General features: G+C 51.9%; 1 protein-coding gene across 6 annotated transcripts in view; it reads right to left on the bottom strand.

Annotated features, from left to right (window-relative positions):
• The window catches only part of TRAPPC9 (trafficking protein particle complex subunit 9), a 568,037-nt gene that overhangs the window by 427,192 nt on the left and 113,693 nt on the right, over positions 1-27,152 (bottom strand). For all 6 annotated transcript variants that reach the window (XM_086696009.1, XM_086696010.1, XM_086696012.1 and 3 more), the window contains 4 exons: positions 17,831-17,976; positions 9,477-9,562; positions 6,387-6,513; positions 2,722-2,854 (listed from right to left, as the gene is read on the bottom strand). In XM_086696009.1, the coding sequence (XP_086552135.1) occupies positions 2,722-2,854; positions 6,387-6,513; positions 9,477-9,562; positions 17,831-17,976 (492 nt within the window). The remainder of the gene's footprint in view (positions 1-2,721; positions 2,855-6,386; positions 6,514-9,476; positions 9,563-17,830; positions 17,977-27,152) is intronic.

The following is a 27,152-nucleotide window of genomic DNA, read 5'->3' as shown; positions in this document are numbered from 1 at the left end:
ATGTACAAGAGACTCCACGTCACAGGTACAAACGACAACCAATCCCTGCAAGTGCCTAAGGGGACACAGGGCAACTGGGTGGCGTCCTCGGGCCACATGGCATCCTCTGCGTGGCCAGGTGAGGCCCAGGCCTCGTGGGAGCGCAGGCCAGCACACAGCCGGAAGGCTGCGCCACAACCTCAGGTTCAAAAGCACATACAATGCTCTGGAGAAGACTGGCCACAAAAGAAAGGGGGTGGTCACTGGAGGAAAGGGTGAATATTCTTTCCTGGGGTCCCAAGAGCCCACGTGGCCCCCCACTCTCTTCCTCCTTACACCTGAAGGATTTCCACAGAAAGCCCATGAGTCTACACCATATACTGAACTGACCCAGAAGTGGACAAAGACTCCGGGCCACACCACCCCCACCCAGCAAGTGCCCAACAGCCTCCCCGCCAGCCAGGTCTTTCTAACTCTGCTCCCGGCCACAGAACAAAGGACCAGGGTCAGACCCAAGTCCCATTCTACATGCCACAAGACAGCTTCATATCCCCACACTGCTCCAAAAAAAGATGGCAAGGAATGTGCCGGACAGTGCTGGTCTCACCCCTCTGGCATCCAAGGGAGGAGACGGGGTTTAAACAAGTTGGGCATACCGAGCCAGCCCTGCCCTTCCTGGGGGCCTCCTGCCCCAGGCTCTGAGAGAGGAGCTTCTATATCCAAACCACATTTGCAGAAAATAATAGCATAATGAATCAAGGTGAATTACTTCACATTTTACACCTTTAAAGTTACTCATGAGTCAAGAAATAAACTTTCTCCGTCAAGGAAGGGAGATGAGTCCTATCCTCACTATAAACAACTTCTTTCCAGATTTTAATCTGCAGTCCTTCTTAAGTGCAAAAGCTGTTTGTAGTCAACTTGAAATTGCAGAGGACGTATACAGAAAAACTAAAACACAGCGAGACTACTTACTTCGCCTCTCAAACAGAGAGGATACCAGCCCCTCTGGGACCATAGAAAAAGAAGGTGGGAGAAAGCAGAACCTTAGCCAGGCCACAGGGCCTGGCTGACACAGGTGCTGACTGTCCCTGAGTACAGGGTTCCATGTGACAGAGCCGGGGCCAGAAAGGGGCTGAGTCCTGGGTGAGCCGTGGCAGGAAGAGGATGGCAGTCAGACATGTCCCCTTTTCTGGGCATATTTTTTCCTTGCTTGATCATCTGGCCAACTTGTGTGAATCTTGTAAGGCCCAATTTAAACATCACATCTGTGATATGATGCCTTCCTGAACCGTGAACGGGAGTCTTCAGGTTAAGGAGCACTTAGCAAACTTGACTACGGTGAGTCTGGCTCCCCTCCGGACATGAGCTCCTATAACAGGCAAGGCCCAGGTCGAGGGCATTTCTGATTACTTGCTAGTCCTATAGACTAGGCCCAGATCACACGGCAGGCATCAAAAAAACGTGTGGGAGTGAATGTGTTAACTCAGTCACAAGGATACTGATGTTAGATTAATTAGAAGCAACACTCATTTAAAGAATAGTCATCTGAAATCATGTGCTCCACACTAAAACCAACAAAATTCATTTTTTTTTAACTGCAGTGTTACATACAATGAAATTCACTTGTTTTGAGTATATAATCCAATCATTTTAGCAAATTTACTGAGTAATAGAACTGTCACTGACAACCAACCTATTTTAAAACATTTCCATTATCCAAACTGAGTATCTTTATGATGTACATTTTGAAGCAATTAAAATAGAAATTTTTTTAGCGTATGTTATATGGCTACGCAAAAAATAATAAATGATACTCACATAATGTGACATCATCTCAATATTCAAACATACATTTGCAAAAAGAAGGTAGATAAGCGACGGAAAGAAAAACCAGAAAGCATTCACAGTAACTGTCTCTGGGACTTCGGAGATATATTTCCCTTTTTTCTTCATGCCTTCCTACAAGGCTACTTTTCTACTTTTTATAAGGTAAAAGTTAACTGTCTTTCACACACAAAAAAAAAGATTACAAAGGCTAATTTCACATTTTGTTCCGTTCGTGGTAAGAAACATTTCAACCGTGTTGTGCTTCACTTTAAGCAAAGCATATTGCCTACTGGTTAAAACCCTTCACCCATGTTTTTTTTTAACGTTTATTTATTTTCTTGAGACAGAGAGAGACAGAGCATGAAAGGGGGAGGGTCAAAGAGAGAGGGAGACAGAGAATCCGAAACAGGCTCTAGGCTCTGAGCTGTCAGCACAGAGCCCGACATGGGGCTCAAACTCACAAACTGCAAGATCTTGACCTGAGCTGAAGTCGGACGCTCAACCAACAGAGCCATTCACGCTCCCCAACCCATATTTTGATCCTAAGAATCATATGTTAACTCAGATTCTTGGTACCATTAAAAATGTCTACTACAGAGGCACCTGGGTGGCTCAGTGGGTTGAGCATCTGACTTCTACTCAGGTCATGATATCACGGTTTGCGGGTTCGAGCCCCGCGTCAGGCTCTGTGCTGACAGCTCAGAGCCTGGGGCCTGCTTCGGATTCTGTGTCTCCCTCTCTCTGCCCCTCCCTCGTTCATGTGCTGGCTCTCTCTCTCACTCTCTCTCTCTCTCTCTCTCTCTTTCTCAAAAATAAATAAACACTAAAGAAATTTAAGAAAAAAAAAGAAATGTCTCCTCCCAACTACTCTGTGCACCCTTTCTTGTCAGAAGGCAGATGCCTGCGCCCTACCTGGGCAGTGAGGTGCTGATCTGCAGCCTGGGCAGGGCGGGAATGACCTCCACCGTGGAGCCACTGGTCTTCACTCCCGGGAGGTTGTCCAGCAGACAGTCACTGAAGACGCCGAAGACCGTGGTATGGTAACCTGGGAAGCGAAATGAAGAGCTTCACAGCCCCTGGACAGGCCTCCAGCCTCGGGCCCACACCTAAAGGCGGACTCCAGCAGGGAGGAGCCCGGCCCCCCGCCCCAGACCTGTGTCCGGTCAGCCCTCACCCCGCCGGCCCCACCCGCAGCTCAGCCTGAAACCCTGGGTGACGCACGCAGAGGGGTGACAGTCCCCGCATTCCTACCCATGGGGCCGACTGGGTCGCAGCGAAAGCACATGTGGGTCTTTGTCAACTGAGTCAACTTAAGACCAGGTCTCACCGCTCTCACGATCTGCTTTTCAAATCTGCCCGTCTCTAAGACAGTGATAGCTAGCGTTCCTTTGCAGGACATAACGTGACTGAGTAAGTATCTGGAAAATGATCCGACATCTTCCGGGGACAGATCGAAGTTCAAGAGCCAACTATGGTGACTATGACTGCTACGCGATATGACAAGCCTGCTGGATGTGTGCAAACACCGTAATCTAAGATTAGCGAGTTTCTCGTGCCAAAAACAACAAAAAAACCTCCACTGCTTAGACAAGCACTTGAAATTACTTAAGAAAGCTTTAAAATGGCTTTTGAAATTTCGAGAGAGAATTATTATAAACAATATTCACCGTATAACAAAATTAAACCATGCCCACGGGCTAAATGCTCTGTGCCTTCACATTAACGGAATGGATACTGATCAGAGAAGACAGCTGTTGGCCCGAGAGCCGTGTCCTTCACCTTCTGCCAGCGTTAAACTGCTCTGGCGACTCAAAGTTACCCATCACGGCACCCACACTTCCTTCCTTTGGAAATAGGTCACTTAAAAGCCTTCTTTCATTTAGCCTGCGAACATTTTCCTCCCCAGAAACCCACATCTGGTGTAACGCCCCTGCATGTCCTTCTTTCCATAAAACCTGATATAGGGGCGCCTGGGTGGCTCCGTCAGTTAAGTGGCTGACTTCGGCTCAGGTCATGATCTCACAGCTTGTGAGTTCAAGCCCCGCGTCGGGCTCTGTGCTGACAGCTCAGAGCCTGGAGCCTGCTTCGGATTCTGTGTCTCCCTCTCTCTCTCTGCCCCTCCCCTGCTCACGCTCTGTCTCTCTCTCTTTCTGTCTCTCAAAAAATAAACATTAAAACATTTTAAAAATAAATAAATAAGTAAAACCCAATACAATGTGGTTTTGCCTAAGCAAACTTTGTTTTCCACTTCTTCATTAAAATCAGTCATTTTCCCTTTCTTACCTGTTGCTGAAAATGACTACAAAGAAATTCAAAACCTGATGACCAATCCTGCCGTGTCTAATCATATTTCTGAGAATACACAGTCAGCCCTTCCCACTTTGCACAGCAGGTGTGCCAAAAATGAACACCAACGAGTCTGTACCAATAAGAGCTGTGCTACCAGGGCTCTGAGTCCTCGTCCACCGGTTAACGGTTATTGGTTAGCCCGTCAGTCCTAATTATTTCCTCTGCCATCCGTCTCCCTCGCTCCACTCCCCGGTCACAGCTATGGCCCTACCTTTGTCATTTCATCCCTGGATTATACCAACAACTTCACAGTCGGTCTCCCTGCCCCCTGCCCATCTCCAGCCCACATTGCACGCAGCAGCCTGGGGTCCCTCTGGACTGCCCGCCTGGCTGTATCTCTCCTCGAATCGAATGCGGCCTGCGGGAGAAAACCAGCATCCCGTGGCATGATTTACAAGGCCCTTCCAGGTCTGTCCTCTGTCTCCCTCCCTTCACGGCCTCGTCACCCCTCAGCTTTGGGCCAGGTCCTCAGAGCCGCCCCTGGTTCCCCAACACACGCGGGTCTCTGGACCACTTGTTCTTTCTGCCTGGAAGCCCCCTACTCCCCACCCCATCCACTCACATAATTCCCCTTTGGCCTTCAAAGCTCAGGGTCCCTCAGTAGGAGAAAGAAAGTCCTTCTCGGGCCACGCTCCCCTTCTGGGCCTTCTCCCCCACGTTCGGCCACTCACCTGCTTGGCCCCTCCCGGCACTTGCTGCCACATATCCTAACCCACCTCACCCCCTGCAGACATCGCCCTTCCCCAGAACTGTCCCCATTTCAGTCACTAAGTATCTACTAAAGACCCACCACATGCCAGGAACCAGCAAGACGGACGAGCCCAGGGAGCAGTTGCAACCACTGGCCCGGAGGGACACACACGGGTGCGGTAGGCACCTGACCCAGCACGGAGAAGCTGAGCACAATCCCCAAGGGGAGAGGAAATGTGAGCCAAGAAGTGAGAGAGGCACAGGGCCAGGCAAGTCCAGAAGCAGCAGCAGAAGGAAAAGCACAGGCAGAGGCTCAGAAAGCCTAAGGGAGGGATGCGTAACTCAGGGGGAGGGGAGGGGCACGAGGCGCCACGGGCCCGGATCACACGGGGGAGCTCTGAAGCCACGTTACGGAGTCCAGCCCGGATGGGGCAGGTATGGGGAAGGTGCTAAGACTCGTGGTTAAGAGATGACACGGGCAGATGGGCACTGCGGAAAGGCCACTTGACAGCAGTGTGGGAAGCGGGCTCACCAGCCACCAAGACTTGACAGAGAAAGATGAGCCCGTCTGTTGCTTTTGTGACAAACCCTGTAAGAAGGTCTCCTTCTGTCTCTGAGGGCCTGCAGAAGCAGACAGGAGCACTGAGGTTCCCGTCAGTAGGGCAGGGGCAGGGGTGGGGCTGCTGAGAGGCGGCAGGGGGCAAGGCGGCATCCGAGGACCTGCTTCGGGCACCCAGCAGGATGGTGACGCCCTCACCGAATTGGGGCAACCAAGGTGCCAGCCAGTCAGTGGTTGGCTATGCAGGTTCAGGAAAGGGGTCTGGACGGAGCCACGGCCTGGGAATCAGCAGCATATGGATGAGCCCTGAAGCCAGAGAAGTCACTGAGAGGACAGAGACTGCCTAGAGGTAGCCCGATGGGGGCGGGGGGGAAAAGGGCAGATGGGGGAAGGGAGGAGGGAAGGACAGAGCCTGGCCCTGAGGAATACCACGGAGGGTCATGTAGAAGCAGCATCTGCAGGGCACTGAGTGTGAAGGGGAGCAGAAGGGGTGTCTGACAGAAGCTGGAGGAGGATGCCCACGAGGACGGGTGGGCCCAGCAGCAATGGCAGACCAAACTGGGTCAGCCAGGGACAACCCCCGCACACGACAGGTCACAACACCAACAGAGAGGGGGACAGTGGACTCTGCGTGTCTACACGGACCCTTGATGAGGTGTGGCAGGAGGGCCCGATGGCGGAGGGGAGCCCACAGGCACATCTGCAGACCCACCGGAGGAGATGGGCTGCACAGAACAGTGACAGGAGGGCGAGGAGGCCAGACACGGAGTCGGACCCCTCCCGCTGTAACAGCGCTGAGGGCCGACTGCATCCCGGGCACTCAAAACCGTTCCTCTCCATGTCGCAGCCCCAGGCATCGTGATCTGGCCATCGCTCCTGGACTGGGACTGACACCAGGGACCAGTGACGGGCCTCCGTGGGGCAGGACGGGGGTTCGGCAGCCCTGCTCGAGCTGAACTCAGAAAGCAAGTCTCCTTACCGTTCACAGTAATCATTCCAGTCGTCTGTGGGACCCCAACGAGAGTCACTGGGTAAAGACCAGACTCCGCCGGAAGGGAGAGCGCCGCGGGGAGAGACTCGAAGTCCACGCCGCTGGTGAGGAGTCCCTAAAACAAGCAATAGCAACGTGGTACACAGCACAAAGCACCACTGCCTCACGGGTCCCCCCAGACGCAGGGCGCCCGCCCGCCCACAGGCCCAGGCCACCAGGAGGAGGACGGCAATGCCTGGCCTGCGCGAAGGTCCACAGAGAGCCGCAGGCTTGGTCTCGCCGTGCACGTGACACAAACAACCTGGAAACAGGCAGCACTGTGGGTGCCTGAACAATTCCATCTCGATGTTAGCCCTGCTTTCCGTTGTTTTACCAAGTTGGAATGTAAACGTAATGGAAAAAAATAAAATATGTGAACACAGAGAAAAAAACAAACGATGGAAATACGATCATCCATCAACATCCCTCACTGAATGATCAAGTCACATCACCATGTGCCAGGCTGTGCTCCACAGGGAACAAGACAGATTCCTCGGCTTCGGGGAGCCGCCCACAACCGTCAACAGCACAGGGATGTCAGTGCTCAGCACTTCTCCTCGGCGCTGTAACAGAGGTCCTACCCAGTGCAAGAGGCAAGAAAAAGAAACTAAAGGCACGCAAACAGTTTACTCGCAAAAACCAAAACTATAAACATAAAAAGCCCTGTGGAAACCACAAGGAACCTTGAACTGACAAGTGCATTTAGCAAAGGCACAAAGTCAGTGTGCAAAAAAGCAAAAGTATTTCTATAATTCAGCAACAAACAAAAAATATTAGAAAATAAAATACAAAAACACCATTAACTAAGAGAACAGAAACATCGACCGCATGGCAGTCGAGCTGATGAACGACAGGTAAAGAGTGCTCCCCAGGCGAGGACACGCACGAAGGAGAGGCCCAGGACCTTTCTGGGGCTTGTCTTCCGCGGTGCCGCGGTCTACGTGGCCCTGAACCTACCAGACCCAGACACACTACAGGACTGAGCCACTGAGCCAGCACAACGGTGCCGGGGCCCCAGTTCTCACTCTGACGGAAAGGACAAGGCGTGGGAAGGAGGAAGGCAGGACAGGGCCCCGTGGAGACTGGCGAGAGCCGGCGGCACCACCCTGAAGTCAGCGCTGACGCAGTCTGTACGTGTATCGTGCACACATGTGCGTATGGGCACGGGTGTGCGCGTGTATGCAGATGTGTGCATGCAGGCGTATCTGTAAGCACATGTCTGCGTGCACGCGCGCATGCTTTTCCTCACTCTGTCTCTAGACAGCCCCCAGAAGCAGACACTCCAGCAACACGGAGCGCACCTAGGCCCAGATCTGGAGCAAAAGCGCGCAATGATCTCCATGCAGAACAGAGGCAGTGGGCCAGAGAGCAGGCACAGAAACCAGAGGATGGCTACTGGCTCCAGGCGAAACGTGTCGGCATTTTATTTCTTCTCAAAATAGCGATAAGCAAACGTGGCGAAACGTGGACGGTGGACATTCTAGGAAGGCCTAACACTCCCTGTAACATTTCATACGCTTGAAATATTTCGTTATTTTTTCATTCTGGCCACGATCTCTGGGCTACCTTCTAGTGGCAATTTGTATTTTATTCTTTGTGCTTCCTAACTTTTTATTAAAAAGCACATATTACTTTTAAACCAGATAAAAATAAAAGCCACTTTTTAAGACAAAAAAGATCAGTGTGTCAGAAAGAACAGCAAGCATCTGATACTTGAAGCACTTTGGGGAAAATTCTCTAAACAATTATTTCCCGATTCAGGCCAAGAGACAGAAAGTCACCATTAAAAGGCCTGATGTGAGAGCAAACCCTAAAGCGGGCAGCTTCTTGCACAAGAGGAGGACGACAGTACTCACTCCTGCCGGCCTCCTCTCTGAGTGACCTCAGGGCCGTAGGCTTGACGGTGGGCTGAGTGTCTCAGAGCTCAAATGAATTCTGGAGACCTATGCCTCACGCGGAGAGCCGGCACAGTACCTTCAATAACCACCAGTGGGCCGGGTGCACTCCCACTCTTCCTTCTGTTCGCAGCTAAGCCTTTGTCTCTCCGGAAAGCCTTCCTGGACTCTCCACGGGGACCCTGCAGCATCTCGTGCACCCACAGCACTGACCACGGCAGAGACCAGGTCTCCCAAGGGCCCTGCCCGCGGCCTGATACGTGGCATGAGCACTCAGCAAGACATCTGCCTGAAAAGCCCACCTCTTACCCTGAGCGTAAGTCATTCAACTCTGAAGGAAAACGTGAACGATCTCAAAACCATCCTTCGCAAGTCTCTGAAAAATTACCAAGCAGTACTATACGCTAACATGCAGCATTAGATAACAATATACAGCACAAAGCCTACGTGACAACGCAAGGCAGCCGGTGGTGACCCGAGGCACCGAGCAGTGCTACATAATAATAAGCAGAGAAGACTTGAGAAACAGAACCCGCGTGACGGGTGGGAGACTGCTCCGAAAACAGGATGAATCTGGAGAGACAATACACATCTCCTTCCCACGGACTGTGGAATTGGGTGAGTGGCCCCAGGAGAGACTGCTACGGAGTGAACCTTCAATGCCCTCCACAAAACACGGGAACAGAAAAGCAGAATTCAAAGCAGAGAGAAACCTCACGCTGGCGGTGCAGTAACTTCCACTCTTACTCCACACAGTCTGCTCTTCCCTCAGGCCTTGATCGTCTAGCAATAAAGTAAGGCTGATACTGAGCAGTGGACATAATATACACTTCGTAACCTGTGCCAATCTCATGTAAATTTCAACATGATTATTTCAAATCTCACATCCAATCGACTACGCTTGGTATGTGTTCAAATCAGAGGTTATCTGTTCACGGATTCAACCACAGAGAACCAAGCATTAAGGACACAGAAATGACAAGACGTGGTCGGTCTTCCTTCACAAAAACCTTATAATCTCTGGCAAAACAAATATAAAAATAGACGCATATCATAGGGCGTGTGTCTCAAACATTAATTTAAAAACTTAGTTTCATGGTAAGCTGGTGTTGAGCCCAAAAGGTCAGTGGTTAGTGATACGTACCATGTTTTCAACTCGGAGTTCAAACGGCATCGGGTTGTAGACCATCAGCTGAACTTCACACACGTCTCCTTGAACCCACTGGAAATCTAGAAACACACACACACAGCCATGCGTCAGCTGGTATCCTGCATCTTTTACATGGTTTCAGATTACTCTCTGGCAATTCATCTTTCCAGTGACACAGTGGGCATTAAGATCGTCTCTCGATGAAAATTCAAAGCCAGCGTCACTGCAGCTTTTTCTCGAAAACAAAGTAAGTCACCACTGCCACTTGGATGCTTCGTATCCGCCTTTGGTCACCATCTTGAGCAGGTTGAATTCATGCCAGGGTGTCAAATGCAGCTTTACAAACCTGAAATCAATCCAGACAGCACCACTCCCGGCGCAGACCTCCACTGACCCAGAGGCTGGTACTTAGGAAGACAGTGATAGTCAACTCCAGGGAGCATACACCATGACACCCCCCCCCCCCCCCCCGTCCCCTCTCTAAGAATGTGAGAGAAGATGGTGGCCTCTCCTCCAGGCCACGCCCAGGTCAGCTGTAGTCCAACAGCTGTCGAAGGCAGAATTCTGAGGTGACCCCCGAGATCCCCAACCCTGGTGGGTACACCCTGTGTAATCTTCCCCCCACCCCAAGTGTGAATATGGTGATTAGGTTAAGCTCTATAACAAAAGTGAAGGGATTTTGCATAAAGGTCCCAAATCACTTGGCTGCGAGCTCATCAATGGGAAACTGTCCTCGGGAGGGGCTGATCTAATTAGGTAGGCCATTAAAAGGGACCGCACCCCTCCTGGGAGAAAAGATTCAAAGCATGAGTGGGTGTATGGAGAAGGCCACAGTGGCAAGAATCCAGAGGGCCTCGAAGAAATGGCAACGGTCCTGGTTAACAGCCAGCAAGAGAGCTGGGACCCCAGTCGTGCAACCACAAGGAAGGGAATGAGAACAACTTGAAGGACCCTGACCCAGATCCTTCCCTCCAGCCTCCAGATGAGGACAAAGCCCCAGCTGACACCTGGATTTCAGCCTGGGAGACCCTGAACAGTGGACCCAGCTAAACTCCTGACCCACAGAAACAGCGAGAATATAAATCTCAGTTGTTCTAAGCCACTAAGGTGGTAGTGATTTGTTACAAAGCGACAGAAAACTAAAGCAGTCCCCACCTCCACTCCCCTGGCTCTCTGCTTCAAGATAACCCATTTGCAAACCAGAAGGAACTTCGAAATCAATTAACATATGTTGGGCACGAGTCGTGTCGTGTGGGTGTGAGGCACTGGTGAGGAGTTTATCTCATTACTCTTCATCATCACCTCGTGAGACAGGCCTCATAATCCCCATTGTGACAGGGCAGACACTCGAGGTCCAGACGAGTTCGTAAATGCGCCCAGGAATCACACAGCTAGGAAGTGGTGCAGCAGGGCCTCGAACCCAGCACTGGGAACTCAAAGAGTATCTAGAACAGACACTGGTGTTAAAAGGGTTTTTCACATTAGGTACTGAGATTTACTAGTTAGAATTCTTCAGCTTTCACCGAGCTTTCATAAAGATACCAGTGCGAACACTGCACCCGCCAGCCTGCACACAGACTAGACCGGCCACGCCAAACCTGTGACACATGGCCCACAGCTGGCATCCTCAAACTGATGAAATAAAGAAATAGCCTGCCAGGTGAGTTCGTTTTAAAAGTGCTGGCACAACCGTGGGGCGCCTGGGTGGCTCAGTCGGCTAAGCGTCCGACTCTTGGTTTTGGCTCAGGTCACGATCTCACGGTTTCATGGGTTCGAGCTCCTTAGTGGGCTCCACACTGAGAGGACAGAGCCTGGCTGGGATTCTCTCTCTCCCTCTCTCTGCCCCTCCCCTGCTCATGCACGCTCTCTCTCTCTCTCTCTCTCTCTCTCAGAACAAATGAACTTCAAAAACAAATAAAAACTCAAAGTGCTTGCACAACCGTGTGTTCATCTGAGCCTGCTGTCAATGCAGGGAAGTGGTCAGCAGAGCAAGGACGTCCTCATTCACACACAAGGAGCAGGCCCCGCCAGGCTGAAGGGCCGCCCTCCTGGCCACTTCGCGAAGGAGGCGGCTGAGAGCGGGACTCGCGGCTGCCGGGCTCCAGGCCCGTGCTCTCCTCGCTGTGCTGCCCCACCACGCTGGCCCCAGAAACCCAGGCCTCCTCCGACCTGCATCCCGCCCCCTCCTTCCCCGGCCACCCGGCCGTCAGGCGGAACCCGCCAGGACAGGCTCACAGAAGCCATCCTCCGGGGCGCGCCGTGCCTCCACGGGGCCCTGCAGCAGCAGCTCTGAACCCACGCCGGGCGCCTTCCCACAGCCAGTGAAAACGTCAACTGTTTTAACAGGCTGCTCTGCCCGGCCGCCGAGGGGCCGTTTTCTCTGTCATTGTCAAAAAATCATCATTTAAAACCTCATTTTCTGGGGCACCTAGGTGGCTCAGTCGGTTGAGCGTCCGACTTCGGCTCAGGTCACGATCTCACAGTTCGTGGGTTCGAGCCCCGCGTCGGGCTCTGTGCTGGCAGCTCGGAGCCTGGAGCCTGCTTCGGAGCTTGGAGCCTGTTTCGAATTGTGTCTCCTTCTCTCTCTGCCCCTCCCCTGCTCACACTCTGTCTCTCTCTGTCCCTCAAAAATAAGTAAACAAACATCTTTAAAAAACACTTGTAAAAGTCATTTTCCTGGGGTTCTGAAAGGAATCATTTAAACTTGCGTGGCCCCACTCTATAAAGGTAAATCTAAGATAAGTCACTGGTGACATCACCAGTCACGTGACTATTTTTTTCTGAAAGAAGGAGATCATCTCTCCCAGCCTCAGTGTGTCAGACCACACGGTGGAGGCCCTTCCTCGAGATTCCCCCCCAGAAACCGCGGAAGGGACAGCCACGGATCCAGGCCCTGCCCGCCCTGAGCCGCACCACACTCTGTCCACTACGCTGGATGACGCACGCGGCAGGACGCGCTCCTGAGCCCCCGCTGCATCCCCAGCACCTAGCACAGCGCTCGCCACAGCTGCCAGGGACCTTCGGAACATCCCCTCGCTCGACCCTCACGAGAGCCCTCTGCATGAGCCGCTCTGGTCTTCCGCACGGCAGCAGCCCGGGGAAGCGCGGTCTCGTCTGAGGCTGCACCGTGGGAAGCCGCAAGGCCAGGTTGTGGCCCGAGGCCACGTGACAGCCACGGCCTGCCCGGGCCACCACACTGCCTCTGGGGCGGCGGCCAACCTCAGCACTGAGCCCGGCCCTGCCACCGTGTCCGAGCACCCATCACACAAACCCCCCCGGCCCTGCCCGCCGTGCCCAAGCCCGGGGCATGTGCCACAATCGGCTTGGCCCAGAGCTGAACTGGGGCAGCAGCGACACTGGCAACAAGCAGACAGAAAGATGGGTAAGGTCTTCCAAGCTGGAGCGCAGCCGGTCCCAGAAACTGCCCCCCGGGGTTTTTTGTTCCCGAACACTCTATGTCCCCTGCTGTGATGATGGCTCCCCCAATTATACTCAAAGATTCATTTATAGAGATGGGAGTTTTAGGTTAAAGATATGTGATTCTTCAAACCTCTAGGCAGGTCTTTGCTGATGAGTGTAATGCCAAAAAGATACTGGAAGCCACAGAATATAAATTACATATTCCTACCCGTGGGTATTCAACAAATAACATGCACTTTGGCCGAGGCTTCTGTTATATTTCAGAAAAACCCTTGCATCATCCACGGAATTCATCCTCAGCCCAGATGAGCAGGTGCTTGTCACTGCAATGAGGACCCACATGATAAGGATAATTCCTGGGCTTTGACTCGTAAACCTTGGCCGGAGACTGGGTCCCGCACTCGCTGGCTGTCCGGCCCGGGGTAGGTCATTCTTACTGACTCAGTCTTAATCTTCTCCCTTGTCAATTGGGGATATAATGCCTGCAGCATCATGCAATTATGCGAATCACTGGAAAAATGCTTATTTAAGCTCTCTGCAACAATGCAGGGCATTATTTTCATAAAGAGAAGCCTCAACAATTTAAGACTGGAGAGGAAAAACTAAAGAGGCAGGACTGACTCTAGAGGGGACTGGGGGAGGGGTTGGAGCCACAATCACACAGACCCAGGCTGAGGTGATGGGGAGGGGGAGGGGGTTGGCTAATGCTCTGCTGTCACCAGGTCAAAGCCTTCATAATTTCTGAACAAGGGGCCCCACAAATCATGCAGCTGGTCCTGAGAAGGAGTCTCATGCTTCCAGGCCTCCCAAATAACCTCTAGAAATTCCTCTAAACAAAATGAGTGACAGTTTCCTAAAAACATTCTTTCATGGAGAAAGCTCATGGCCAACTCCAACGAGACCGAAAAGAATAGCCAGAGACTCCAATGGCCCAAGGGAGTACAGCTTCCACTGCGACGGCCTGAAGACGAAGCCCGCCCACCATCAAGAACCAGGAAGACACAGCTTGGAACTGGACCCCAGTCTTCCACCTCCAAAGAGGTCAAAGGAGGCGTTTCCGTGGAAAAGACAGGCCCCGCCCATGGGAGCCCCGGGCCCTCCCCGGTCTCCCCCCATGCACCCTGAGCCCCCCTGCTTCCTCCAGTCCTCCCAAGCCTGTCCTCCAGAGCAGGGGTGCCTGGGAGGAGGGGGGAGGAGGGGCAGGAGAAACTGTCTCCAAATCAACAGACTCCAACTAGAATGTCAAAGACAAGCTTTCACCACAAACGCCTGTTTGGGGGGGGGGTCTCTCCCCAGTAACATCCAGGAAACACTAGCAGCTGGTCACTCATTCACGTTAAGGAACATTTACCGGTCTTTGCTGACTCCGTATCGGGTGCCAGTCCCCGCTGGACAACAGGAGGGAGCTGGCGGCACAGACCCTACCACAGCCCCGGGCTGCCACAGATTCAATCACCAATGCAAGGGGAGCCACGTCACCCGGCACCACCACCGCCACCAGGGAGGCCACCAGGGGCAGAATGGCCTCTGTCACCCCCACGCAAGGGCCACCGTGGCAGACCCGACGGCATCCGGCCGGCAGGGAGTGGGGGGGGATGTGGTTTTCAGGCTTTCGGCGCAAGCAGCCTGGTGAGGAGGGCAGGCAGCAGCATGCGGCTCCTGGGGAACATGCCCGTGGCCTGGTTCTCGTTCCCCTGATGGTGGCGCAAACGGAAAACACTCCAACACTGTCAGAGAAGGCTCAAGACCTCATCGTCTTAAATATATTTATTAAAGCTATGCAGTCGAGAAAGGCCAGGGTTCCAAAGCCACAGAGGAGGCTGGTTTTTTTCCACTTCAGCCCATCTCTGTTTAGTTAATGGCGCTAATTAAAACTAGCCATTATGTTATTTATTGGTCCACCTACTGGTACTTTCTACTGCTTGAAATTGCTACTTAACACTTCCCTCCAGCTTGTACCTACACCTCACGACTGCAGGGGCCACGACTATCTCAGCATCGTTAGAACCGCAGGGCCCCAGCTGCCACATGCCTGGCAAGTAGGAAACCTGAGGGGAGTTTATCGATGGGTGAACGACTGAACCAATGGGGACACACAAGCACACACGCGCACACATGCACATACACAGAGAGACCGTAGTGTGCTTCGCACTTGGGATCCTGTTTTCAGAAACATATCAGAGGGGCACCTGGGCAGCTCAGTCCACTGAGTGTCCAACTTGAGCTCAGGTCCTGATCTCACGGTTTGTGGGTTCAAGCTCTGCATTGAGCTCTCTGCTGACAGCATGGAGAGATAAACTTAAAAAAAAAAGAAAAGAAACTGGGGCACCTGGGTGGCTCGGTCAGCTGAGCATCCAACTCCTGATTTCGGCTCAGGTCATGATCTTACAGTTCAGGAGTCTGAGCCCCATGTCACGCTCTGTGCTGACAGTGGAGAGCCTGCTTGGGATTTTCTTTCTCTCTCTCTCTCACCCTCTGTTTTTCAAGGACACGATCCCGTATTTCTTCCTTTATTTGCTTCTTGTTTTAAATAACGAACCACCAGAGCCTCCCAAACCATACCTTGCTCCCCAAGAGACAACATCACCACCAAGGGAGCCTCTAGGTCGCCTTCCGAAGTGTGAGGTTTCCCTGCCCCCAGCTGGTCCAACGCCTACTGCTTGTCCACGCTCAGTAGGAGAGTCAGCAGGTACCGCTGGTGACAGGCTTACCGTTTCAGACAACCTGACCTACACCTCATCTTGTCATTCAACCTCTCGTGTGTTTACGTCCTGCCTGCCCACACTGAGCGGGACACCAGCAGAGGGCAGGGGCTGGTGTCATCACTCACTCGAGCCCCTGCCACATGTGCTCTGTGCTCGGCAGAAAACCGGAGGGCACCGGCCTGCTCTAAAAAGATGTGGACTCAGGTTTTCGCTCTGCCACCTGGGAGGTCATCACTCTTTGTTTCTGCAACCATAGAAGAAAACTAACACTTACTTCTTCCAGAAACACTAGGAAAACTGCATGCGCTGAAGTGTGACACCCTCAGATGAAGGTGGAACAAAGAAATGCCGGCCGTTACAAGAAAGCACGGGGTCTGTCGAGTACCCCCGGCCCAGGTACGCCCTCTGACTTAGGAACAACTTCCTCTCCGACAAAACACTTCAGTTTTAAGGTGTTCAGATAACTAACTGGGAATAAGGTTTATTATGAGATCCATACAAATGCTAAGAAATTCTAGTGCCGGTATTCACGTAAGAACTCTTCACTGAGACCGTGTGGCGTGCATAATGCTGGCACTCTGGCCTTGAGCCACATGGTGCAAGCCAACAGGCACGAAATGCGCCAGGAGCCAAGGCCTGAGCTGAGTTCTTCAACAAGTCATTCACACTTTCTGGCTCTCGGTTTCCGCATCTGTAAAATGGGGTTCATAATATCTACCCCATTCCTTCCAGCATCCGTGCAGCACTCTTCCAGCGGCTGGTGGGAGGACAGCGGGTGAACAGACGGCAGGGAAACAGAAACAGGTGAGCGCGTACCTGAGGACTATGAAGAGAACCCAGCCTCACGGAGGGCTGGGAGGGCGGCCCCAGCGGTGCAGGGATCAGAGAAGACCGCTCTCTCTGAGGATGGCACGGGGGACGAGCCCCGGGCAGAGGGCGTAGCCGGCACAAAGCCCCGAGACCGCAGCTAGACTGTAACATTCCAAGCACAGCAAGGAGCCGTGCGGCTGGCTGTGAGGACAGGGGCAGTAAGAGGGGCAGCAGCAGAACACAGAGGCAGGCCACGGACGGTCCACGCTGCAGGGCGGGGGTGGGGGTAAGTGCAGCAGGACCCCTGTACCCTGGGAGGAAGCTCCTCATGGAGTCAGGCTGCCTTTTTGCTACCTTTAGGGTACAGATCAAGAGGAGGAGTAAAACAGGAGAAGAAAGCAGAGAGCAAAAGCTTCTCAGGTCTCGTGTTGAAACTCCTCAGAGGGAATCAGCAATGACCCACCAGGGCCGCGCCCGTCAACCCTTCAACTACGACACTGTGACACACAGGCTCCCGTGTGGCAGTGCTGGGCACCATTATGTCAAGATGTAAGGGGCCCAAGGAAGGCGGAGCTGGCGGAGAACGAGACCCGCTGCTGGGCCAGGCTTTGGAAGGACAGAGAGGGGGCACCCGAGCCTGGCTCTGCTGCGAGGAAGGAGATGAGCAGACAGGGCTGAGACCCAGGGGGGAGCTTGGCGCACAGAAAAGCACGTTGGAGAGTCTCAAGAATGACCGCTGACCCTTATCTATCCCTGAAACACAGCTCACCGGTCCTTGCTGGGCCACCAGACGTCTTGGCATGGGCATCCGCAGCTCCAGCACAAACAAGGGCTCAACAGAGAAAAGAGAGTGATGCCCCTACCCCAGTCCAGCCCAAACCTAGGTCAGCCTCTGATGGCTGATGATTCCCAAGTCACTCCGGGCTCCAAAGATCACTCTCTGGTCGTCTGCCTCAGTCTAGATAACGCAAGTCTGCCCATTTCTAAAACTTCCCCAAAACTCACCTTTGATGGAATCAATTTTAAAAACTCAGATCTAGGGACGCCTGGGTGGCTCAGTTCAGCATCCAGCTCTAGATTTCAGCTCAGGTCATGATCTCACAGTGTGTGGGATCAAGCCCCACATCAGGCTCTACGCTGGCAGGCAGAGCGTGCTTGGGATTCTCTCTCCCTCTCTCTCTGCTTCTCCCCCATGTGCTCTCTTCCTCTCTCAAAATAAATAAATAAGCATTTTTTAAAAATAAAAGTAAAAGACAAGACATCAGATCTAGGGGCAAAGGTCTGACGCTGGCAGCAAATGGGACGAAGTGACATGGAGCATACACACACATGCACGAAGGAAGCGGAACGTAGAAAAGCCGACGGAAGCCGGGTGGCAGGGCACAGCCAGGAAGCCAGGATAAATGGGCCTACCTATTTTCTTGTTCCGCTCTTCTCCACGGTTGTGTGCGATAATTGGTGAGTAGATGAAGGGGCTCTTGGTCGACACGTTCTGACCCAGCAAGCTTTTCATTTTCTGTGGCCGGAGGCTGGCGGGAAGGTTCAACAGCTTCACACGCCTGTTGTTTCAAATGGAACAAAAACACTTCAGCCGCCTTGTTAGTGTGGCCTCAGCATAAATACTGCCAAACCTCATGTGACAGAGAAACAACAAACCAAACAGCAGAAGGAGAAACACGCTGCACCTGACCTCAGGGGACCATGCTCCCCAGGGCGGACAGCAGTCACGCCCTCGGCCAGCCCCCGGGGCCAGGAGGACCCGGCCGAAACCTGAACTGCACCGCTTGCCAGCTCCACGCCTGGGGACAAGTGCCTTGCCCTTTCTGCACTGGGCCCCTCGTCTACAGGACGCGCACAGGGCCCTCCCCCACAGACTACTGGGAGGCTTCGAGTCAAGGCTCCGTTACCTGCCGGGCGGCACAGGCTGTCTCCCTGCCACCTGCCTCCCCGCCGGTGGGCGCACCCTCCACACGGAGGAGCCCCTGACCGTGAGAGCCAACGGTGCCAGGTACAAAGGCTGATAGTGCCGTCTGCTCTCCTGAGGAGGAGGGCTGACTCCCCAGCAGCACAGCCTGTGTCTTAAGCTGCTGTCCCCGCTGTAGGTGTTCACTCACAGCCACTCATGCTCAGGTCGGTCAGCTGCCGTTTATTTGCAAGTGGCCGAACTCCGCAGCCTGAGCACATCCAGACCCCTGCTCCCCACTTCGTACATATCACCTCAGTTAAGCATCCCAACCACCCTCCCAGCTTGGGTTCTATCACTATGCCCTCCGCGTCATCAATCAGGTAACTGACACGAGACAGACTGCAAGTTACCCCAATCACACGGCCTAAAGCTGTGACACCACAGGAGGTGCTATGCTTTTTTTTTTAATACGAAATTTATTGTCAAATTGGTTTCCATACGACACCCAGTGCTCATCCCAACAGGTGCCCTCCTCAATGCCCCTCCCCCACCCTCTCCTCCCTCCCACCCCCCATCAACCCTCAGTTTGTTCTCAGTTTTTAAGAGTCTCTCATGGTTTGCCTCCTTCCCTCTCTGTAACTTTTTTTCCCCTTCCCCTCCCCCATGGTTTTCTGTTAAGTTTCTCAGGATCCACATAAGAGTGAAAACATATGGTATCTGTCTTTCTCTATATGGCTTATTTCATTTAGCATAACACTCTCCAGTTCCATCCACATTGCTACAAAAGGACATATTTCATTCTTTCTCATTGCCAAGTAGTATTCCATTGTGTATATAAACCACAATTTCTTTATCCATTCATCAGTTGATGGACATTTAGGCTCTTTCCATAATTTGGCTATTGTTGAAAGTGCTGCTGTGAACATTGGGGTACAAGTGCCCCTGTGCATCAGCACTCCTGTATCCCTTGGGTAGATTCCTAGCAATGCTATTGCTGAGTCATAGGGTAGATCTATTGTTAATTTTTTGAGGAACCTCCACACTGTTTTCCAGAGCGGCTGCACCAGGTTGCATTCCCACCAACAGTGTAAGAGGGTTCCCATTTCTCCACATCCTCTCCAGCATCTAGAGTCTCCTGATTTGTTCATTTTAGCCACTCTGACCGGCGTGAGGTGGTATCTCAGTGTGGTTTTGATTTGTATTTCCCTGATGAGGAGCGACGTTGAGCATTTTTTCATGTGCCTGTTGGCCATCTGGATGTCTTCTTTAGAGAAGTGTCTATTCATGTTTTCTGCCCATTTCTTCACTGGATGATTTGTTTTTCGGGTGTGGAGTTTGGTGAGTTCTTTATAGATTTTTGGATACTAGCCCTTTGTCCGATATGTCGTTTGCAAATATGTTTTTCCATTCTGTTGGTTGCCTTTGAGTTTTGTTGATTGTTTCCTTTGCAGCGCAGAAGCTTTTTATCTTCATGAGGTGCCAATAGTTCATTTTTGCTTTTAATTCCCTTGTCTTTGGAGATGTGTCAAGTAAGAAATTGCTGCAGCTGAGTTCAGAGAAGTTTTTCCTGCTTTCTCCTCTAGGGTTTTGATGGTTTCCTGCCTCACATTCAAGTCCTTCATCCATTTTGAGTTTATTTTTGTGAAGAGTGTAAGAAAGTGGTCTAGTTTTATTCTTCTGAATGTTGCTGTCCAGTTCTCCCAGCACCATTTGTGAAAGAGACAGTCTTTTTTCCATTGGATGTTCTTTCCTGCTTTGTCAAAGATTAGTTGGCCATACTTTTGTGGGTCCAATTCTGGACTCTCTATTCCATTGGTCTATGTGTCTGTATTTGTGCCAATACCATGCTGTCTTGATGATTACAGCTTTGTAGTAGAGGCTAAAGTCTGGGATTGTGATGCCTCCTGCTTTGGTGTTCTTCTTCAAAATTATTTTGGCTATTTGGGGTCTTTTATGGTTCAATACAAATTTTAGGATTGCTTGTTCTAGCTTCGAGAAGAATGCTGGTGCAATTTTGATTGGGATTGCATTGAATGTGTAGATTGCTTTGGGTAGTATTGACATTTTAACAATATTTATTCTTCCAGCCCATGAGCACGGAATGTTTTTCCGTTTCTTTGTATCTTCTTCAATTTCCTTCGTAAGCTTTCTATAGTTTTCAGCATACAGATCTTTTACATCTTTGGTTAGGTTTATTCCTAGGTATATTATGATTCTTGGTGCAATTGTATATGGGATCAGTTTCTTTATTTGTCTTTCTGTTGCTTATTAGCGTATAAGAATGCAACTGATTTCTGAGCTAAGCCTGCCCCTCCCGCCCCTGTGCACCTTGCGGATCCACCCCAGCTAATACGCCCTTGGCCAGATCCCATCAAAGCAGCACCACAAGCCTGGCAGTGTGCATGTAGCCCAGACAGGGGCCACACCACTCCACAGTGAGTCCTGCCCCTGGGAGAGGGGAAGATAAGGTACACACCAGTCTGACTGTGGCCCCAGCAGTGGGCTGGGGGCAGACATCAGGTCTGACTGCAGCCCCGCCCACCAACACAAGTTACTCCGGAGAGCACAAGGGAAGTGCCCTGCAGTTTGGGGCCACCGCAGGGACTACCCAAAAAGGCACTATGCTCTTAAACCACAGCACCTGTGACCCTCCATGACCAGCTAGGCATAACCCCAGTGGGGTTAGAATCTGGAATGTTCCAAGGCCAGGCACTGACAGGACAGGGTGGAGGTGGGACGCTGGGTGGCCTGGCAGCGACCCTCCCAGCACACCTGCCCTCTGCACGTGCAGCGCCTCCTGGCAGGAAGGGAAGGCCAGCAGGTTGTGAGGGAGCCATGGGCGTCCCCCTGGGACTCCGCCCAGGTCGTGAGGGAGCCACGGGCATCCCCCTGGAACTCAGCCCTTTGTTTGTTTCTCATTTCCTTTCAGCACCTTTAGGACGTTGTTTTTCACATATTTTTGATCCCATCTGTTGATGGGCGTTTGGGTTGTCTCCGTGCCTGGGCCATTGTGAGTAATGCTGCAACGAACACGGGGGTGCACACGTCTCCTCGAGATGCTGTTTTCGCCCCCTTTGGATCCATACGCAGAAGCAAGATTGCTGCATCATATGGCGGATCTATTTTTAACGTTCTGAGGAACCTCCACGGTGGGTGGACTGATTTACATTCCCACCAACGGCACACAAGGTTCCCTCTTGTCCACATCCTCTTGTCTTCTTGACGACAGCCACAGTAACAGGTGCACGGTGATAGCTCGTTGTGGTCTCGATTCGCATCTCCCTGATGACGAGTGACGCCGGGCACCTCTGTGGTGCAGACACACAACAGGATGTCACTCAGCCACGAGACAACGCACGCTGAAGCAGTGCGCCAGCCTCCAGCTCTCTCCCCTCCACCACGCAGCGATCCGGGAGGCCAGATACTGGCACAGTGGGGCACAGGCGTGGACGCAGGCTCCGGGTCACCGAGTAGCCTCAGAGGTCACCTGCCCTGGAAAACTGCCCGACTTGCATCAAACTTCGTGTGAGACATAAACCCTTGTTGTAAGGGCTCATCTCTCCGAGATTCAGGGTTAGTATTTCTGCCACAGCACAGGCTAACCCACATTGACTAATAAAGACCCCCGTGTAGAATCGGCACAATCAGTGCTTTTCTCAGCTGGAAGGAATCTCAGATACCTAGTGCAATCCTGTCTTATGCACAAGTATCCCTACGGCACGTAGCGGTCGCTCACAACTCCCCCCGGCCCCACCGTGGACTGTCACAGCCACACGCATGACTGTCATCCATTTTCCACAACGATCCAAGGGAGGAGACAGAGCTTACAAACCAAAGTGCTCCAAGCCAAGGATTCTGTCTTGCACACTTGCTCTGACTCCCCTGTCTCTGCATGCACCCAGTATGCTTTATTCATACTGGATCAGAACCACTCACAATTTCTTACCTGTTTCAGTTCGGCTGTGAGCTCTCCAAGGACAGGGCACCTGGGCATCCAGGGCCCGGTAGCTCAACAAACACTGAATGAATCACCTCCCAAAGCTGAATTTCTAACTCAGCTTCCAAATCTTTCAAAACTATAAACTCAAGCCAAAGCAGTTGATTACCAATAGTGGCAAACCCTAGCTGTCTGCAAGCATTCAAAAAGTTATGTGCCACACTACACTGGGACTAAGGTGACCAAACCTCAAGACTGGCCAGGGTGCTATGCCTGGTATGGATCTCACATCCAGCCAAAAGCGTTCACCTGCAGGTAATTCTCAGGCTGCCCCCTGAGAAGCATACCGAGGTGCGCACAGACCCTGACCAGAGTCTGAAGGAACCACCAGCTATTCAACTGTCATGGATCACGTCATCCCCCTGCACCTCGGCCTTTCCACCTGCAGAACAGGAAAACAACTGCTACCTGATAATGCTATGGGGAAAGAGGACACCTCCTTTCCTAGTTCCACGCCTCCGTGGGAAGGGCTGTCTTCAGAGTAATGGTCCTGTCCTCGCTCTGCCCCTCCCTCACTCCTCCTAAGGCAGGTGGCCAATTCGGAAGGAGAACAAGCTTGTGCAATGCTCAGCACCTTCTCTTGGGGCCTGCCTGCAGAGGGCACACACTGCAAAGAGGCGTAGTCACCGGGCTTTGTTAGACACTGGGGTGGCATCATCTGGCCAGACCTGGGCCATGCCGCTCACCGGATCTTCCGTCTGCCTGAGACAAGTCTTTGTTTCTACTGATCCGAACTCAGGCAAAGACGGAGAAGTATCTGAAGTGATATATTCAAGCTGTAGCAGGCCACTTTTGAGGACTAAGCAAGCTCCTACATCTAGAGCACCTGTAATAGTGCCTAACACAGAGTGGGTTGCAAAGGCCTTCCTCTTCCCCCCCTTAAAACGACACTTGTTTACCAACAGACACCAAAGCCCCTGGTGCAAAGACTCCAACACTGGACTGGAATAAAGAAATTAAGTTCTGGTTCCAAGCCTGCTGGGACCAGACTGGTTCCAAGACTGCTGAGCCTTGGACCAAGCACAGTGTCGTGTTTATTTACGTGTAAAACGATTCTGTTTTCTTACAACACAAAGAGCTCTCCACCCCATGCCACAGTCACCACCTAAAAACGAGATGTCATCTGTGATTCTACAGGATTCCTCTATACAAGCACAGAAATTCCAGAGCTCATAAAAGGTTTCTATAATAGGCAGAAGAGGGGCGCCTGGGTGGCTCAGCTGAGCATCTGACTCTTGATTTCAGCTCAGGTCATGATCTCAGGGTCGTGGGATCGAGCCCGGCGTCGGGCTCTGCACTGAGCGTGGAGCCTCCTTGGGATTCTCTCTCTCTCTCTCTCTCTCTCTCTCTCTCTCTCTCTCCCCCTCTGCCCCTCCCACCTGCTCACTCTCTTGGGAAAAAAAAACACAGAAGTAAAAAATAAGCTAAAATTAAATATGCAAAGGAATTCAGAGAAGGAATTCTATGGTCAGCCAGAAAAGTAGCCCAACAAGCAGTCACAGCATTCATTCATAACTCAAAACTTGGCATCAAATGTCTTTTTATAAAATGTATCCTATGGAAGAACAATTATTGAGCCCTTGACCTAAAGGAAACATAGTTCATTGAGCAGGAATCACTGCAAAACTAATAACATTACACATAGTCTGTGAAGCCGCCAACAGGAAAGCAGATTTCCAGGGATAAAGTGTCCAAAACAGGGCTCATATTTAGAGATTCCACTTGGAAAATGCCGACCTGTCAAAGCCTGACTGTGGCTGATGGGGACCATGCAGGGCAGCGCAGAGCACCCCCTGGGATCGCGACATGAGCCACACCAACGACAGGAAGCGGGGAAAGCTGCCGACCTTCTCTTGCTTGGTTTTGACTCCATCTACCTTCTTCACAGCAGAAACCTATCTACGAACCTGCCGGGGACCTCTGCACGGAGGGGCAGGGACTAGAGCAGCCACACGTGCCCCACACTTGGCCAAACATGACCAACACGGCTGGAAAGGGCTCACGTGCCGCCACGGCAGCAACACGTGAGCACCACAGTTCTCACGATCCCCACAAAGCGCTTGTGAGATGCGTCAGGGAGGTTATGCGTGTGGCGATCACACAGAGAAAAGATGCTGGGCAGAGGCTGAACGTGATGAGGTCCCGGGAGCCGAGCCCGGACTGGGATCTGGGAGGCTGGCTGCCCAGCTTCATCAACCAGGAAAACAGCCCCAACTATCATGGCCTCTAGGCCCCTTTGTGAATAAATACCTGTAACCCTTCCTCAAATAATACAATTAACTTTAAGTTTTAGGGGCACCTGGCTGGCTCAGTCGGTAGAACATGCAACTCCTGATTTCAGGATTGAGAGTTTGAACCCCACGTTGGGTGTAGAGATGACTTAAAAATAAAATTTTTAACAACAACAAAAAAAAAAAGTTTAAGTTTTAAAAGTACCAAAGCCACTCAAAGCCACTCAAAGCCCATTCTGACTGGAGGGTTTGATCCTTATCAATTAGAATACCCACACGAACTCTAGAACTCTTTCCCAGACTAAAGAAGGCCAATATTAGTTTCTCAGAAAACAACCAGCAAATCCTCCCCCAATACCGCCCCCAGATGAACCCTCACTATTTACTGTAAATGGCGGCTAAGCTTTCCTACCATTTCTTCCTTAATAATTCACAACTTCAGTACGTGAACACTCTACAGGACTGTTAGTGGCCTTTGTGTACATTATCATTTTATGGAGATTCCTAGAAGGAACAAAACAAGAGGGCTTCTAGTTTTCATGGGACTTCCTCTGCTCTCACTCTGGGCAGTGGGAACCAGATGTGGGTTTGGCAGCCTCCTGCTTGACCATTCGGTGTGGGTGTGGCTCTTGCCTGACCACGACTGAAGCCCCAGCATTCACCACTGGGCTGAGCAGCTCAGGCTCTCGACAAATATTCGATCAACTGAAATTTAGAATAGAATTACAGCAGAGGGGCGCCTGGGTGGCTCAGTTGGTTAAGCGGCTGACTTCGGCTCAGGTCATGATCTCATGGCTCGGGGGTTCGAGCCCCGCGTCGGGCTCTGTGCTGACAGCTCGGAGCCTGGAGCCTGCTTCGGATTCTGTCTCCCTCTCTCTCTGCCCCTCCCCCACTCACACTCTGTCTCTCTCTGTCTCAAAAATAAGTAAACATTAAAAATTTTTTAATTGGGGCGCCTGGGTGGCTCAGTCAGTTAAGCGGCCGACTTCAGCTCAGGTCATGATTTCGCGGTCCGTGAGTTCAAGCCCTGCATCGGGCTCTGTGCTGACAGCTCAGAGTCTGGAGCCTGCTTCCGATTCTGTGTCTTCCTCTCTCTGACCCTCCCCTGTTCATGCTCTGTCTCTCTCTGTCTCAAAAATAAATAAATGTTAAAATAAAAAATTTAAAAATAAAAAAATAAAAATTTTTTAAATGAAAAAAGAATAAAATTACAGCAGGGATATCTTTTGGCCCCTTTTGTTGGGCTATTTGCATCACATGACTACTTTAACCGCTTCTGGGTGAGCCCAGGTCACGTGCCCATGCCACACACAGCAGGTAAGTATTTCCTGTAAGCTGATGAGATGGTTTTACTGTCAAGGACGAGGCAAGTTCTCAACAGACGTAAGGGCTCCAGTCTTCTCTTCTACAGCTGAAGCCAAGCCCACGAGGCATCTCCAGCAAGACAGCAGCCTGTGCCTCACAATCCTACCCAGCGGGTCTGGTCACTCACGGCTGTGGGCCTTTTTCAACCAGCTCCTCTGGAACACTTCCCGGAAGCTTAGTCTTCAACTGCACCTAATGCTGAGCTCCTCCTGGGGCTACAGGGCTGACTCTTGAAGCCTGGCTTGAATCTGGCTCTAATTATGTGGACAAAGTCCTTGTTTCCAGGCACGAGTGCCCGAAATGTCATCCCAGTCCGCATGAGCTGCATCGGCCCTCTCCAAGAGAAATGAGGAACGTGGGTTTTGTAGGAGGGTGGCAATCCCACACGCAGCGTGGACCCCCGACCATCCCACCCAGGCTCTCTGAGTTCCCACCGTGCTCCGCAGTCTGACTGAATACCAATCACGTGGTCTGCCACCTGTAATCAGCATCTGCGCTTGCTTTCTCACACGATGGTACAGGTCTCAGTCTCCACCGCTTAACTCTCGTCAAAATCTTGCTCCTGAGAAATCACACTCATGCCTGTTGTATATGCAGCCCCCACAATGCAAGACACTCGCCACTGTATGGCGGGGACAATCCAGACCATTAGAGTGCCGGTCGTGGTCCGTCAGGCCTGCTGTGACACAAATACCAAACACAGGGGGGCCTAAACAGCAAATGTCTCCCCCTCACAGCTCTGGAGGCTGAAGTCCCAGACCAAGATGCCAGCACGCTTGGGCCCTCGAGGGCCCTCGTCGTGGTTCCCAGGGTGTCCTCACACAGAGGAGAGAAAGAGCCCTGTCCCCTTCATCCAGAGTCAAGTCGCGGCCGAAAGAAATTACAATGTACACGGAGGGTGTACGTATTTGCGCCTGGGGGGCTTCAGGAAAGGCTGTAGAGAAGAGATATTCCTTGAACTAAATCTCGAAAGACAACTAAGTAACAGGCAGTCGGGGCAGCAGAGACATTTCAAGCAGAAGACGAAGCCCAAACAAAGGAATAAAACCCCGTCACACACTTCTGCAGCCCCAAGTGCTTGTGCAAGGTGCACGGCCCTGGTGGGACCAGAGGAACAAGAGCTCACAGCAAAATCTGGAGACGGAGCGGCCACAGGCGGCCCTGTAAAGTCAGGCAAAGCCAACAAGTCGGGTTCTGTCCCATGAGCAACGGGGAGCAAGGCAGGCTGGGAGATGT

This window comes from Puma concolor, chromosome F2 (assembly GCF_028749965.1).
Source record: "Puma concolor isolate L17-30 chromosome F2, mPumCon1.1.hap2, whole genome shotgun sequence".
Classification (NCBI taxonomy): Eukaryota; Metazoa; Chordata; class Mammalia; order Carnivora; family Felidae; genus Puma; species Puma concolor.
Note: the sequence above shows the minus strand (reverse complement) of the source record. Positions and strands in the feature narration are given on the sequence as shown.